This window comes from Engystomops pustulosus, chromosome 1, assembly GCF_040894005.1.
Source record: "Engystomops pustulosus chromosome 1, aEngPut4.maternal, whole genome shotgun sequence".
Taxonomy (NCBI): Eukaryota; Metazoa; Chordata; class Amphibia; order Anura; family Leptodactylidae; genus Engystomops; species Engystomops pustulosus.
Window position 1 is genome coordinate 114,377,887 of NC_092411.1, and position 15,366 is coordinate 114,393,252.

The 15,366-nt window shown below is 38.1% G+C and overlaps 1 protein-coding gene across 9 annotated transcripts in view; it reads left to right on the forward strand.

The window, feature by feature from the left end:
• The window catches only part of PRUNE2 (prune homolog 2 with BCH domain), a 202,736-nt gene that overhangs the window by 99,864 nt on the left and 87,506 nt on the right, over nucleotides 1-15,366 (forward strand). For all 9 annotated transcript variants that reach the window (XR_011855581.1, XR_011855583.1, XR_011855582.1 and 6 more), the window contains exons 7-8: nucleotides 8,229-8,387; nucleotides 10,388-15,065. Coding sequence is in view for 6 of the 9 variants with exons in the window: in XM_072150917.1 (XP_072007018.1) it covers nucleotides 8,229-8,387; nucleotides 10,388-15,065 (4,837 nt within the window). In the remaining 3 variants the exon portion in view is untranslated. The remainder of the gene's footprint in view (nucleotides 1-8,228; nucleotides 8,388-10,387; nucleotides 15,066-15,366) is intronic.

The window sequence follows — 15,366 nt, forward strand, 5'->3', positions numbered from 1 at the left end:
GTCGGCATATTCAGTGTGACTATGATTAGAAAAAAAAATCCAAAAATCTCATAGAAGGGAAACATTACATTTTTATTGCATCATTTCCTTTTATTGGATAAATCAATTACTACAAAAGGAAACAGAAACGTAATAAAAAGTATTTATGTAAGAGCAAATAGGGCCTAAGAGATATTGTTGTCAAGGACTGTCTCATAATAATAAACAATCAACAGGCTTATGGTCTTAAAAAATGTAATAGTGCCCATACGTGATCATCACTTCATTCACATGAGGAGCACAGAACCTCTGTTTTATTATCTTTGATTAGACACTTATCATTTATCCATTTACCTACACTGGTCTACTGTGCATTGGCAAACATTTGTCTTGCCTTAGAAACTGTAGTCAACAATATTTTCTATGTTGAGCTTCTGAGCATTATTTCTCTATGTAGCGTCATGCATGAAGCGTCATTGAATTACTGTTTACTTTGATTAACCCCTTATCACGGATGCTTGTTATGGGCTAAGTGACCATACTCGATTTTTTGAATCTGACATTTGTCACGAAATTTGGTTAGAACTTCGAAACACTTTAACATAACCAGGTGATTTTGAGATTGTTTTCTCGTGACACACTTTACTTCATGTTAATTATTTAAGTTTTGAGTTTCATTCTGAAATAAATGTAAAATTTGGCAACAGTTCGGAATTTTTGAAATGTTCTGCTTTCCAGGCAGATAGTTAAAATACCCAACAGGCTTGATAACTAACATTTCCGAAATATGAGCTTTATGTCAGAATGATATTTTATATATCCTCTCATTTTTCTAGAAGGTTATGAGGCTCAGAACGTTCTAATTTTCATGAAAATCGCCAAAACTCACATTTTGAGGGACAACTCAGCTTTCAAGTGACTATGAAAAGCCTAAATAATAGTAAAACCCCATAAATTACCCCACTATAAAACTACACCCCTCAATGTATGTAAAACAACTTAAGTCTATTAACCCTTTACGTGTTTCACATGGGCTAGAACAAAATGGAAGTGCGATTTAGAAACTTTTGACATTTTTGGGAAAAAACATTAATTTAGGCCAAAAATGACACTTTCATAATGAATAATATGATGAAATGCTCTGCAAAGTTTAATGCCCAATTTCTCCCGAGTATACTGATACCCCATCTGTGGTGGTAAAAGGCCAGGCATAGAATGAAAGCAATGCCATTCACAGATTTGTATTGTCACATTGTACAGGCTATAAAATTTTGTAATGCAAACATATGAGGGCTTATTATTTGCAGGGTGCACACACAGGACTCACCTCATGCCGCTGGAAGGGAGCCAGGTAATGTGAATGAAACTTATATAGTACTAAAATTAAATGCTGATAATGCTAATAAGGGGGTTTTAAAATCAGCAAAGCATAGGCAATGCTAAAAATGACGATCCTGGTGACACATTTGTTTTAAAATATTTCACTCTGTAATCTGCTACCAATAACTTAATATGGTTTGCATGGTTTTAATCACTGCCTGTATCTAATAAAAGTAGTTATATGTTATCCCTCTGCTTCTGAATTAGTAATAACAATTCTGAATTTGGGTTGCTTTTTGTCCTTAGACCATAGCAGTATCCATATACTGTTTCATCAAATATACTAACCCTAAACAACCTGAAATACATCAATAGTTTCCTGACACCTAGTGGTGAATATGAAAAATGCAGATTGATTGATCATTTTTTTTAGATTTAATTATTGTTTTATTTTCTACAACATTATCAATTAATCTGATCTACCATTATAACAATAATTATAATAATCTTTATTTATATGGCACCATCATATTCTGTAGCGCTTTACATATCATAGGGGACACATATAAATAAAATAAAACATAACAGAGCAGAAACATTCAAATGGAATAAAAGGAGTGAGGGCCCTGCTCACAAGAGCTTACAGTCTATGAGGATGAAGGGGTGACACAAGAGCTTGTATAATGGCCCAGCCATTCTTTATAAGGGAAGAAAATAAAATAATTTAATAAATAAAAATTAGATGAACCAGCCATCAGCCGCCATCTTATTTATCAGGTCTAAGGTGAAAGTGACTGCAGAGAAGCCTGGAACTTGCTATATATCTGGTGTTTGCCAGATAACGGACAGTAAGAGGATATAGGGTGGAGACCCGAAGCTACTTCGGGTTAACCCATTCATTACCATGTGCTCTCAGCACATGGTAATGTATGAGTAGTAAAATCCCCATATACTGCCATACTGTAGTATGGCAGTATATGATAGGATCGTACAGACACCCTACGGTTAAAGTACCCTAGGGAGTCTGAAAAATAGTAAAAATTAAAATAAAAAAATTATAATAAAAAAACCTAAAAATTCAAATCACCCCCCTTTCCCTAGAATTGATGTAAATATAAATAAACAGTAAAAATCATAAACACATTAGGTATTGCCGCATCCGAAAATGCCCGATCAAAATATGATAACGGTTTTTCACTGCGTTTAACCCCGTAACGGAAAATCGCGCCCAAAGTCGAAAATGGCACTTTTTTGCCATTTAAAAATTTTTTTTTAATTATATAAAAAGTGATCAAAAGGTACAGTCCTAAAAATGATAACATTGTAAATATCATCAAAATCCGCAAAAAACGACACCACCCACAGCTCCATACACCAAAGTATGAAAAAGTTATTAGCCCCAGAAGATGGCAAAATCCCCCAAAAAAATTTTGTACAGGTTTTAATTTTTTTAAATGTATGAAAACATTATAAAACCTATAAAAATTTGGTATCCCCGTAATCGTACCGACCCAAAGAATAAAGTAGACATGTCATTTGGGGTGCACAGTGAAATCCGTAAAATCCAAGCCCACAAGAATACGGCACAAATGTGTTTTTTTTTACCAATTTCACTGCATTTGGAATTTTTTTCCCGCTTCCCGGTACACGGCATGAAATATTAAATACCACCATTTTGAAGTGTAATTTGTTAAGCAGAAAATAAGCCATCACACAGCTCTGTACATGGAAAAATAAAAAAGTTACAGATTTTTGAATGTGGGGAGTGAAAAATGAAAACGCAAAATCGAAAAAGGGCAGCGACGGGAAGGGGTTAAACTGAATTCGGAAGAAGACAGGCAGCCAGTGCAGTGATTGGCACAAACTAGAGGCATCTGTGTAGTGTTTGTCCTGAAAGACGAGCCTCGCTGCTGCATTAAGTATAGATTGTAGAGGAGAGAGTTTAGTGAGTGGAAGACCGATTAGTAGGGAGTTACAGTAAATGATATATGGGTAAATATGATACATTTACCAACCATATTGATCTAGAAAGGATCATAATACATAATTCTAGGTATAAACCAACCTTTGGTCAGACATTTCAGCCAGCACATGCTGCGAATGTGATGTGAGTTGGTTGCATCGCACTCACTCATGTGGATAGGGGCTAACTTCACAAAGCCAGAATATCCCTTAAAAGGGAATGTTCCATGACACAATTTACTCCTTTGGGAGGAAACAAAAGCATTACACTGAATGGTAGTTCCCTACAAGCCCTGTAATGCTTTGCATTTACCTCCTTCTAAAGTCCTACATAGAATTCTATGTCAATTGCACCATAATTAAATGGCCTTATTTGTAGAAAAAAAATGTAACATGTTACACCACAAAAATATAGGCCCACATTTACTAATAGTAAGTCAAACTGCACTAAGTGTGGCAGGCAACACTGGACCTTAGTCTACATGAATGTGTGGAACTATGTGTACCAGATTTTTTTCTGGTGCACTCAGCTCAAGGGGCATGCGCCATATTTCTGTTGGACTTGCCAACATAAATGTGGTGGTCGGTGGGAGTAAGAACCAGAACATCCCTTTCTGTACATGAGATTGTGTCACGGCGTGCATAGTGCAGCTGCGATACAATACTAGTACAGACAATTTATAAATACATGTGCAACCAGTTTGCACATGTATTTATGTGCAATCTACGCCTGAATTCTTGTGCAGACTGCTTAGCAAATGTGCCCCATAGTGTTTTAGATTTCTAGAAGGTTACTTGGCTTGTATAAAAAAAGAGCATTCCTTTGTGGTTAATGATTGTGACCCCTTTAAACCCAACCAGGCAAAGACAGAGAAACAAATACAAATGTATTTCCATGAAATTCTGAGTATGGAAGATTATAAAGCTGACTGTTAGAGATGCCTCAGCTCTAGAACTGCACAAGTAATTTGTGTTCTTAATGCACCTCCAGCCAACCACAGCCCATGAGAAGCCTTCTTTAATTCAGTTTGTGACTTTATCTCTATCTCTTCTGGCAATAATGATCTTGGATGGAGAAGTGGGTAGAGAAGATCCATCCGAACCAGCTGTGAAAGACACCGTTACAGTATGATTTGGTCGCAGGGAGTACAGTCCTTACCCAGCTTTTTTGCTTTTTTTGTTTTGATGGTATTTTTAAATTTATTGGTAAAGATAAAGAACAAAAGTCTATACAGGACAGAGACTTGGGGAGACGCCAAAAGGGGGTTTCAGGGTCATGGTGATAATCCAAAAAGAGTTTTTCCTGTTCACAAAAATGTGATACACGATCCTAGGATAGAGCTTCTAAGGTGGCTACCTAAGATTTCAAGGAAATCCTCACTACCATTTAAGGATTCGGGTTTTTAGAAGATCCCATGGATAATAAAGCATTCAGTTTTCTTTGCAGGTCCTGGGAATCCTCAGGTGCAGCAGATGAACCTAATTTGGGCACTAATGTAGCCAGGTCATTGTTAATTTGGCTCACTCAAGTATAGGAGATGAATAAAAGTAAGGGAGGATATATTGGCTGATGTAATTACTGCCCAGAAAGCATCCACCTTCCTTGCGAACACCTCTCTTGATTCCACACCTTTGTATTTGTATATATGTACAGGCGGTCCCCTACTTAAGGACACCCGACTTACAGACAACCCATAGTTACAGACGGACCCCTCTGCCCCATGTGACCTCTGGTGAAGCTCTCTGGATGCTTTACTATAGTCCCAGACTGCAATGATCAGCTGTAAGATGTCTGTAATGAAGCTTTATTGATAATTATTGGTCCAATTACACCAAAAATTTTGAAACTCCAATTGTCACTGGGGCAAAAGAAAAAAAATTGTCTAAAACTTCCATTATAAAATATACAGTTTCGACTTACATACAAATTCAACTTAAGAACAAACCTCCAGACCCTATCTTGTATGTAACCCGGGGACTGCCTGTATTGTATATATCTGATCTAAACCTTAAAGCCTCTAAACCTTTTAAATAACAATTTAATGTGGTAATCAGGGCCGGCGTCAGCACCCGGCATACCCGGGCAAGTGCCGGGGCCCACAGCTTCCAGAAGGGCCCACGGCACTTTTCTCACTGTCGCTTCTCAACTGGGCTGCTCGGCAGGTGACCCTGCAGAGCGAGGGGGTTGCTCAGTGAAAGGGCCGGACTGGGGCGACAGCTACTCACTTCAGGGAAAGAGTTCATTCACCGGCAAACATCGGTGAGGTGACATCAGTGTACTGCTGGAGCTTCAATACATGCAGTCAGGGTCGTGAAATTCCACAGCCGAGCACTCAATCAGCTGTACTGCTCTACGGCACAGCGCGGGCTCGGAGCACTACAGAAAGCAGCATAGCTTACAAGCAGCAGAGCTGAACACCCCACGCTACCATGTGCCGTCCTGCAGAAGTGTCAGTGTAATAGATCTTCCGGGAAAGACAGCGGTAGATCAGAGGTTAAATCAGAGAAACAGGGTCATAAAACACATCGCTGCCAGTCTGTGGGTTATACTGTTTTTAAAGAATAGCTGACTGGCCAGCAGATAAACTAAGCTGGACTTCTACTTTGCTGTAATGGGACCAAGGATTATCAATAAAGCTTCATTACAGACACCATACAGCTGATCATTGCAGCCTAGGACTATAGTAACATCCAGAGAGCTTCACCAGAGGTCTCAGTGGGCAGAGGGGTCCGTCTTTAACTAGGGGTCGTCTGTAAGTCAGTTGTCCTTAAGTAGGGGACCGCCTGTATATTCAATGCAAAGGGGCCGGCTGAGGCCCTGTCGCCCAGGGGCCTACCGAATCCTGGAGCCGGCCCTGGTGGTAATAGATTAAACTTAGAAAGTTTCTTCTTCACATCCTGGTTCCCACATACTGCAGCATGTGTAGCATGAACCCTTTCACTGCCAGCCATTTCTGGAAATTGTGCTGCGTTATTGGCCAGTGCAATTTTTGATGTTTACAAATAAAACGGAAATTACAGCAAAAAGAATTATACTAAACCCCAACAAACCATATATTTTCTAAATTCACTCACCTCATTTTTAAAATTACATTCTGTGAATTTTTGATGCAAAGTGTAAATTTTTTTAAAAAATACATACAATTTTACTTTGATGGCAAAAAATGTGCTCCAAACTGAAAATATTTACCTGCTTATCTCCTAAATGTAATAGATGAACATGTATAGAGTTCACAGATACCTCATAGTCATATGTTTACATTAATGAATAATCAGAATATCACAAACTGAAATTTGGTGCAAAGTTGTTTCAGGTTAAATCAAATCAAAAGATGAGGGGGCACTGTCTGCGTCTGGAGAAAACAAGGTTTAACCACCGAGGCGACAAGGCTTTTTTACTGTGAGAACCGTGAATCTGTGGAGTAGGCACAGCGGAGAGCCTTAAGAAGGGCCTAGATCCCTCTTAACATCTAAATACTTTGATGGTACTGTTATAGTATAGAATTGTTTCCCTTATATCCCTTCCTCACCCAATACCTTCTTTGGTGGAACCTTATGGACATGTGTCTTTTTTCAACTGTATATACTATTTAACTATGTAACTCTCTTATACTCATGAAATACACTGACATCATCAAGAGGATCAGACCAGAGAGGATGTTGATTAAACTTTCCTCATTATAGCTTCTTTGCCAACTCTAAGGGTACATTCAGACATATATGCGGTTGCAAATTTGCGGCCGCATATTTGTCCCCATAGACGGCAATGGTGGTCCGGCGGCAGTTCAGTACCCCACATGTGCACCGCTTTTCTCTTTGCAGGGGGGAGGGATCACCTCCTCTCTATCTGCGGCAGGGCAGGCATACGGCTATGTAAATGTACACTAACCCCCGTCACCTTACTGTCTCCGGTGGTTATTATACTACAGTTGAATGACTTTTTGATACAGTGTAAATTGTACTGCAGGCTCCTATGCTCAACCTTTGTAGTACCACTTTAAGTCATTACCTAAATATCTCAGGAGAGGTTACGCTTTGTGGGGGAAAGGGGGGGTATCTATCATGCATTGTATGGCAGTTTTCAGGTTTCCGGTTTTCAACCGCACATGCTACTTTTTAAAAAAGGGCTGGTCAGGCACAAGGATTTTATTATATTTTAAATTAATCCCTGCTTAATTTACTATAGCTGGAGAAGGATACTAGCGCAGACTAGGCATGGGGTATACGCCATTTAATTAATATTCATATTACACTCATAAATACACGCAGATTTATATACCTATATACATAAACATACAGGGGCACATTTATTTACCCGTCCGGAGGAGTTCACGAAATATGGAGTGTCCAGCGATAATGCACTAAGATTGTGCGCCCGATATCCTGCATGTGTCTTAAATCCTGGGCTCAGTCTGAATCAGGGCCGCCCCTCTGGCGCCCAAAACATACAGTATATGCACACATATACAGCATATATACAACATATATATATATATATATATATATATATATATATATATATATATATATATGTATATATATATTATACATATTATGCTGTACAATGTGCAGCATAATATGTATATAATGGTGCACATCTTCCATTCTTTAGTATACGGTGAGATGACAGGCCCCCTGACACTGCGGGCCCCATAGTGGCTGTGATGGCTTTTACCACTGTAGTGATGCCCCTGTACATTAATGTATATATTCATCATGTATTATAAGAAATAATAGGAATGCCAACATGCCTAGTGATTTGTGCCTTTTTAGCTATTATAAAACATATTTTGGTTATTTGTGCCTTTTTTGACTGCTCACAGCTCTGCAACAATAATTTTAAAGCTTTCCCTTTTATGATGTGACAGAAAGTGTTCCTTTTTTAGTCTTGCAGTATTTTTCATGCTATTTTACCTTTCATGTTTTGCATACATCTCAGTGTATTGTTTTCTTTCCATTGCAACCAGGACTTAATGAGCTACAGGAACATCATTGGTGATCTGAAAATATTTCTTGATAAGTATGAGTTTGACATACTTATTCTTTTGGCCAGCTACTCATCAGGGGATCAGGCAACAAGACAACAAATAGCTGTCTATTCAGAGAACCCAGAATTGTGTAACCAGGTAAGAGCTGATTCCCTTGCTAAGGTGTCTGCTTCTTTATGTATGAATACACTGTTATTATTAGCACGTTAATTAGTATGTATGCTGAATATTGATGGTTAAAAAACGTGGGGTTTTTTTTGTTAAGCATTCTCAAGTTTGTAATACATAGTAAAATGAATCTTAAAATGACATCTTTTCATACCTAGATAATATTTTACTTTATTATTCAGGACTTCATTACTCTGTGAAGATATACTGTAATTCTATCCAGTGACTGTTTATAAAGCGAGTGTAAGGATGGTGGTAAGAGGGCACAGGATGACAGTGAGCCCCCAAGCTTTTACCTACCTACTTACTGGCCACACCCAGTAAGTTACAGTGCAGATACAAAACTAGACTGACAAACAACACAGAAAGCAGGGGCAGGGGTTCGAGTCACAATGAAATAGCGGGTACAGTACACAATCCGAATGAGATAGTGCTTAGAACAAAGTAGCTTAGAGCAAAATTTGTCACAATATGTACATTATTGTTTTTTTGTTTTGAAAGGGGGAATCACATGACAACATTGTGAAAATTAGTATGAAATCAAAATGACATTTTAAGGGATTGTCTCTTAACCTTTTTCCTTATACCTCATCATGACATGTGGACACTGTTGTATAGTAGTGATATTACTATTATGATTTTACAAATATTAAAGTACATTAAATTGACTCTGCTACATCAGAAGTGTGAAGTTTTCGATCCAAATGTAGGAATCCACCTTTCAACAACACAAAATAGGATATTATTATTTACTAGAGCTAATTTTTTTGTAGTTAGACTACTGCTAGATTTAAATATACAAGTCTAAAAGGGGGTTTCCCATGAAAAAAAGTTCTCAGATTTTAATCCCCTATTGATGTTGACACAATAAAGATTACTTGAAACCTGTTCCGTGAGATGATGTGTGCTGACATTGTGCTTAGATTTTTAGGTTACACGTAGCTACACTTTAATTTAGCTTCTGAACAGTCTACTGGTATCTGACACATAGAAAAAGAGAGATGAGACAGATCAGAGTCATGAGATGTATATAAGACACAATGAAACATGCAGCTCTGTTATCTCATCTAAAACACACACAGTCAGCTCTGCTATGTATGCTCCTCCCCTTGGTTCAAGACCTTATCTTATCTGTAGCTTGTACAGTAAGTCTTTGCACGTTCGCTTGCCCGCAGGAAGTGCCTGTGTCTGAGTTGGTCTTGTAATGCAAGGGAAGGGGCAGGAGGTAGAGAGCACTGCAGTGTGCAGATAAGAGAAGCTATCAGATTCATGTTGGCTGAACCTGACAGTTTTAATTGAACCAACTGGCCATCTCATGTCTACTGGCCCTCCAAACAAGGATTGGATTTTGGATTTCAACATGTTTTATTTTTTGTCAGAGCTTTGTAGAAGTATGTATATCATTAATTGAATATGTCAGTGTCAAATAGTACTAAAAACTATTTTAACAAAAAATGGTCTTGCACAAAAACTCAAACTGAAATGGGATATTTACCACCAATATGATACATTATATGATATGATACATTATAATATATATATATTAACACCTTTACTTTAAAAGGGCTGGCAGCTAATAAGAAAGTTTACTAGGTTAAGTACAACACCCTTATATGGTCACTCATATTAAACTTACACTGCTAAACTCTCTCTGCAGTCCGTAGGAGCCGCAGCCATGTGTTCCACAAGCATCAGGACTCTGGACTTCCTCCCATTTCCTGTGTCCTGTGGACTTTTGGCTGATCAAGAGCACTGTGCCCTATTACCCTATGGATGTCCTTGGTGGCTCCTAAAGACTAGAGAAAATGTTTACCAGGCTAAGTATAATAAGGGTGACCCAATTAGAGTCCTGTTCTTACCCTGGTAAACTTTCTTATTAGTTGCCAACCACTTTAAGCTCTAGTATCCAGACATGGATGTATGTTCATGTGTCATCATGTATATAACATTAATATGTTTACATTTCATAGGTCTGCTGTGAATTGGAAGAGTGCCAGAATCCTTTTCTTGATCTTGAACCATCCGATTATGGATGTGACCGTTTCTTTGTTTATCAGCAAGAAAGTCCTTTGGTAACCTGTGAGCAAGTGGCTGCAATAATCAAAGGATCCATTAACAGAAGACGTATTGGTATGGTTCCCAACAGCCGGACTTCCTCAACAGAAGCTGTTGCTGGTAGTGCACCTCTTTCTCAGGGATCTTCTGGTATAATGGAGTTATATGGCTCTGATGTAGACCCACAACAAAATCCATCTAACTTCTCAGATAATCAACAAGATATTAATGGATCAGTGCAGGCCCAAGTAGATGCCAATGTTGATCTTGTAAGCCCAGATAGTGGTCTTGCAACAATAAGAAGTAGTAGGTCTTCTAAAGAGAGTTCTGTTTTTCTTAGTGATGACAGTCCAGTAGCAGAAGTATCTGGCTCTCATCACAGTTTTGTTCCTGGAATTGATTCTTATAGCCCTATACCAGAATGTGTAATCATTGAAGAAGAAACACCCTCCTCTAGGAATAATAGTGATAATCTTGACATTTTTGGCTTTGATTTGGCCCCTAATATGCGCTCTGAATCTTCATCACATTCTGCAGACTACTCTATGGCTGATGACTTTTTTTTTCAGAGTGATTCCTCAGAGGGACAGAAAGCTACAGCTCAAAAAGAACAAGCTCACTTTTACAGAGATCAAGTAGCTAACTGTTCCCAAAAGTTGCTGAATTCCAAATCTGGAAAGGCTACATTATTAGAAGTACAAGATATTAGTTTAGTAGAGTTTGATGATAACTTCATGCATAGTCCTGAAAACCATGAGGATCTATGTGAAAAACACCCCAGCGTAAGTGATCTTGTTGAAATCAGCCCTCCTTTATCTTCTGATATTCCTGGACTCGCAGATGTTAAAATTCCTCCAACACCTATGAACAGTCTTGTAGAAAGTTCTCCACTAGATAATGGACCTCCAACTTTTTTTCCGGAAGATGTAATAGAGAAAATTAATGAAATAGGCGCTGCTGAAAAACCTCAGGTTAAATACTCCAACTGGTGGAATGGAGGTGACCCAAACTTAACACAAGAAGCCTTGCTATATGCCGACATGTGGAGTTCGAGTGAACAGGAACCTGTGTTCAATAGTCCTGATTCATGGAAAGGCCAGAAGCAAAAAGACAATCATGAAGCTGGAAACATGGCTGGATCATTTCATAAGAAAGTATTAAAATGTCATAACAGGGACAACCATGAAAATAACACACAGCAGGAAAGCAGAACATTTTCAGATTTATGGAAATCAAACCAACCCATTGAAGCAACATCTGATCCATGGGGTGGCTCCCAGGAAAGCTTTGAACAATCTGTCAATCATCCATTTGATACATGGGATTCTTCACATAGGGCTAATCATAACAGAAACTTTTCCAAAGAAAATGAAGTGGCTGAAGTAGCAAGTGACCTTTCGTCAGAATGTACTTCTGATCTGAATGATGGAGGTAACAACCCAAACCAAGAAGTATCTCTGAATGGACAAATACGATACTTTAATCCTAATGAAGAAGTTTCAAATGATTTAAGGCAGATACAGAGAAATCTGTGTGTGTGGGATTTTTCTCAAAGTAATAAAGAGTCAAATATTGATGGCCAAATTGATTGGGAAGACCCGTTTTTGTCTTATAGATGTCTGGACTTCACAAACCCGAGTGCAAGCAAAGATTGTATTGTCTCTCCGCCAGATACAAATTATTCAACCTCAGATTCAGTATCTTCTCCTTTGTATGAAGATGATATAAAAGAACCTGAGAAGGCATGGGAAGAGCCAAATACTGAGCTAGTTCATGATCAGCCAGTGGTTTCTAATAATGAAGAGATGGCATTGAATGAGTTGTCTGCCGAGACTATAAATCCAAAAGTAAAATCAAGACCATCTGACCAAATAGATGGAGAAAACGTCATGATAGAAAAAAGTGACCATTTAAATAACCTGGCACCTTCTTCATGGCAAGACTTTAACCTTGAATCCATAGATGGGGAGAATTTGATAAAAAGCAGTGATGAAAACGTAGCCAAAACATGTACTGATTATACACTTCAGTTCCCCTTTACAAACAACGACTTGAGTCATTTTTTACATTGTGATCCTCAAATATCTTCTCCAAATAAATTACCAGATGAAGTTCTCCTTAAGAATCATGAGTCATATGCAAAAGCCAATTCAGATATCAGTTTGAATGATCTGGATGATCAAGCATTTACACTGCCAAATATTAAACCTCTTTCTCCTGATATACTGAATAAGGTGGTAAATGTTTTCAATGAACACAGGTTTGAAGATGATAGTAAACCACATGATGATTATGTGACTTCATACAATGAGGGAGATGGAATAAACACTTGGGAAACAGATTTGCAGTATGACACTGAATCCTCCTCTTTAAACACTCCTGATGACTTAGACAATTTACAAAATGTCAATTTGTTAAATAAATCCCCAGTTTTAGATTTAAGGGAAGGAAGTAATGAGTATGATAAAAATGTAAACTGTATTATCCACTTGTCCCCAGTCAATGACACCCAGTTCCAGGCCAACAATAAAGACAGCAAGCATTTCTCACAGAGTACTGAGACTTTGAGTCCAGAGGCAAAAAACATATATCAAACTATGCATGAGAAAGGTTTGTGTACTAAACAGCAATCCCCTAACAGGGCTATTGAAATAACGGAAAATGTATTATATGGTGACATCCATTCTAAACCTAAAATATACCCTACAAAAGTAGATGTAGATGGAGCTATTGTGCAAGGAAATGTTCTACAAGATCTTAAAATGGAACCTTGTCATCATATAAGTGACTCTTCGAATTCCAGTTCACCAAGCCCAGAATTAGGTGATAGGTTGGCTACGTTACATGATAGCATTTGTCATCCAAATAAGACAAAACATTCCTATGTGTCAAAGAATAATACTTATCAAGAGGATTCTGGAAACTCATCATCCAGTATTATCAGTAAAGTGCCTATGAATCTGGATATTTGGAACACACAAATCTGCGAGGATTCTGAATCCTCCTCAAGCCCTGAGTCAAATGATGTTCTAGATCAGTCTTATCCTAAGGATAGGAATGTTAAAAAATGTAACCAGAAGAAGGTACTCGATTTAGACACAACATCCACATTCTTTAATGATACTGAATCCAGTTCAACTACTCCTGGCACAGAAGAAGAAAGTTTAGAGGAGCAACTTGATTGTTTTAAGCATTCCACAGTGGAGTCTAATAAAACAGAAGACAAGGCAGAATGTCTTAATAATCTATTAGATGAACAAGATCCATTCACAATGATTCCAGGCAATCTATGTTACCCTACATTGAACAACTTACAACCAGATGATAAACGGTGTGAGGAAGATAACCAACTTGTATATCCAACAGAAACTGGAGACCAAAATGAAGATTCAAATCCTCAGTTGTACATATTAGATTGCTTTAAACCAGAACATGAGACACCTTCACAAATATACTTCCAGTCAAACATTGACACATTCTTACATAGTGACTCACATCAGTTCACTAGTCCAAATGATGATATTGAAACTTCAAGTAATGTAAATTTATTGTCATGCGAAGTTGAAATTCAAGCTAATAGTGTTGAGAACAAAGCTGACAATGTAGACATTTCCAGCCATAGCAATAATGGTTACCTGGAAAGCATATGCATTCTAGATGCTGAAAGAAATCCATCAGAGATTATGGATGCTATTGAACAATCCAAGCTAGTCCATGAGGATGATTTGTCCCCTGATGACATGTATAAAAACAATGACATGGAAGGAAGCTTTGAATACTGTGAAGAATTATCCACAGAAGGATCTAATCAAACTGACTATGTCCCAGACATTCTAGATGACTACACTCAACAGTCCTCTCCATTCCTTTGTGTCGAACCAGACCTATGGAATATGGCTGAGAATACTTACACTAAAATATCACTGAGTGGCAGTCCTGATGTACTATATAGCTGTGAAAACAGTTCTCAGGCTTCCGGTAGCCCAGACCTGTGCCCAGAATATGAATACAGTCAGGCATGCAGGCAGCATTTGAGCATGCTGGGGAGCAATATTCCTAGGATAAGAGCTCTGTCTGAAAGTACAAAAGACAGACAAGTTATTACTTATGAAGAAGAAACAAAGATATCACATTCACTCCCTTCACTTGCATGTGACAGCAATACATTGCAGTCATCCGACACAATAGAGCAAACAGATCCAGCAGTCAGCCTGACAGAGTTAGGGGACATTGACTGTGAATATGATAGCGATGATTCTGAGGAGTCAGCTCTATCTTATAATGGTGACATGATCTACAGCAACCATGAAGAGAAAAGCATATCGCCTATGGAACATGAATATTCTATAAAGTCAGATACCTCTAACATAACTATCCAAGAATGCTCAGCTTCCATGACAGACAGTGATCATAAGCAAAGACCAGAGGAAGATATTTTAGAGACAAATGCTTATTCTTCTACAGAGGAAGCGCTGGAAGAATCTGTGCTAAGAATAACTTCAGCTGAGAGTGGAACACGTTTCACAGAAGGAGGGTGGCATAAACAAAACTTTCCAGCAGATGGCAGCACTGGTCCATCACAATGTTCTAATGGTAAGAATTTTAATATTTTGTAATATATTGTTTTACTTTTGCTGTAAAACGGAAACTACAATTTTGTTCTACTTTATTTAAGCAAAAATCATCGCTAGCTTATTACACGGCCTCTTGCTTTCATCCATGACTGTTCAGTATACACCTGCTGTTTTGCAGTAATAAAGACATAATAACAGGGCTAGTAATACCATCTGTAATCCTCATCAGTAGTACTCAGTCTAAGAATTTATTAAATAAGGAGTACTAAAATGCTTCACCTTTCTTACATAATAACCAAAACTGACCAAACTCTAATATA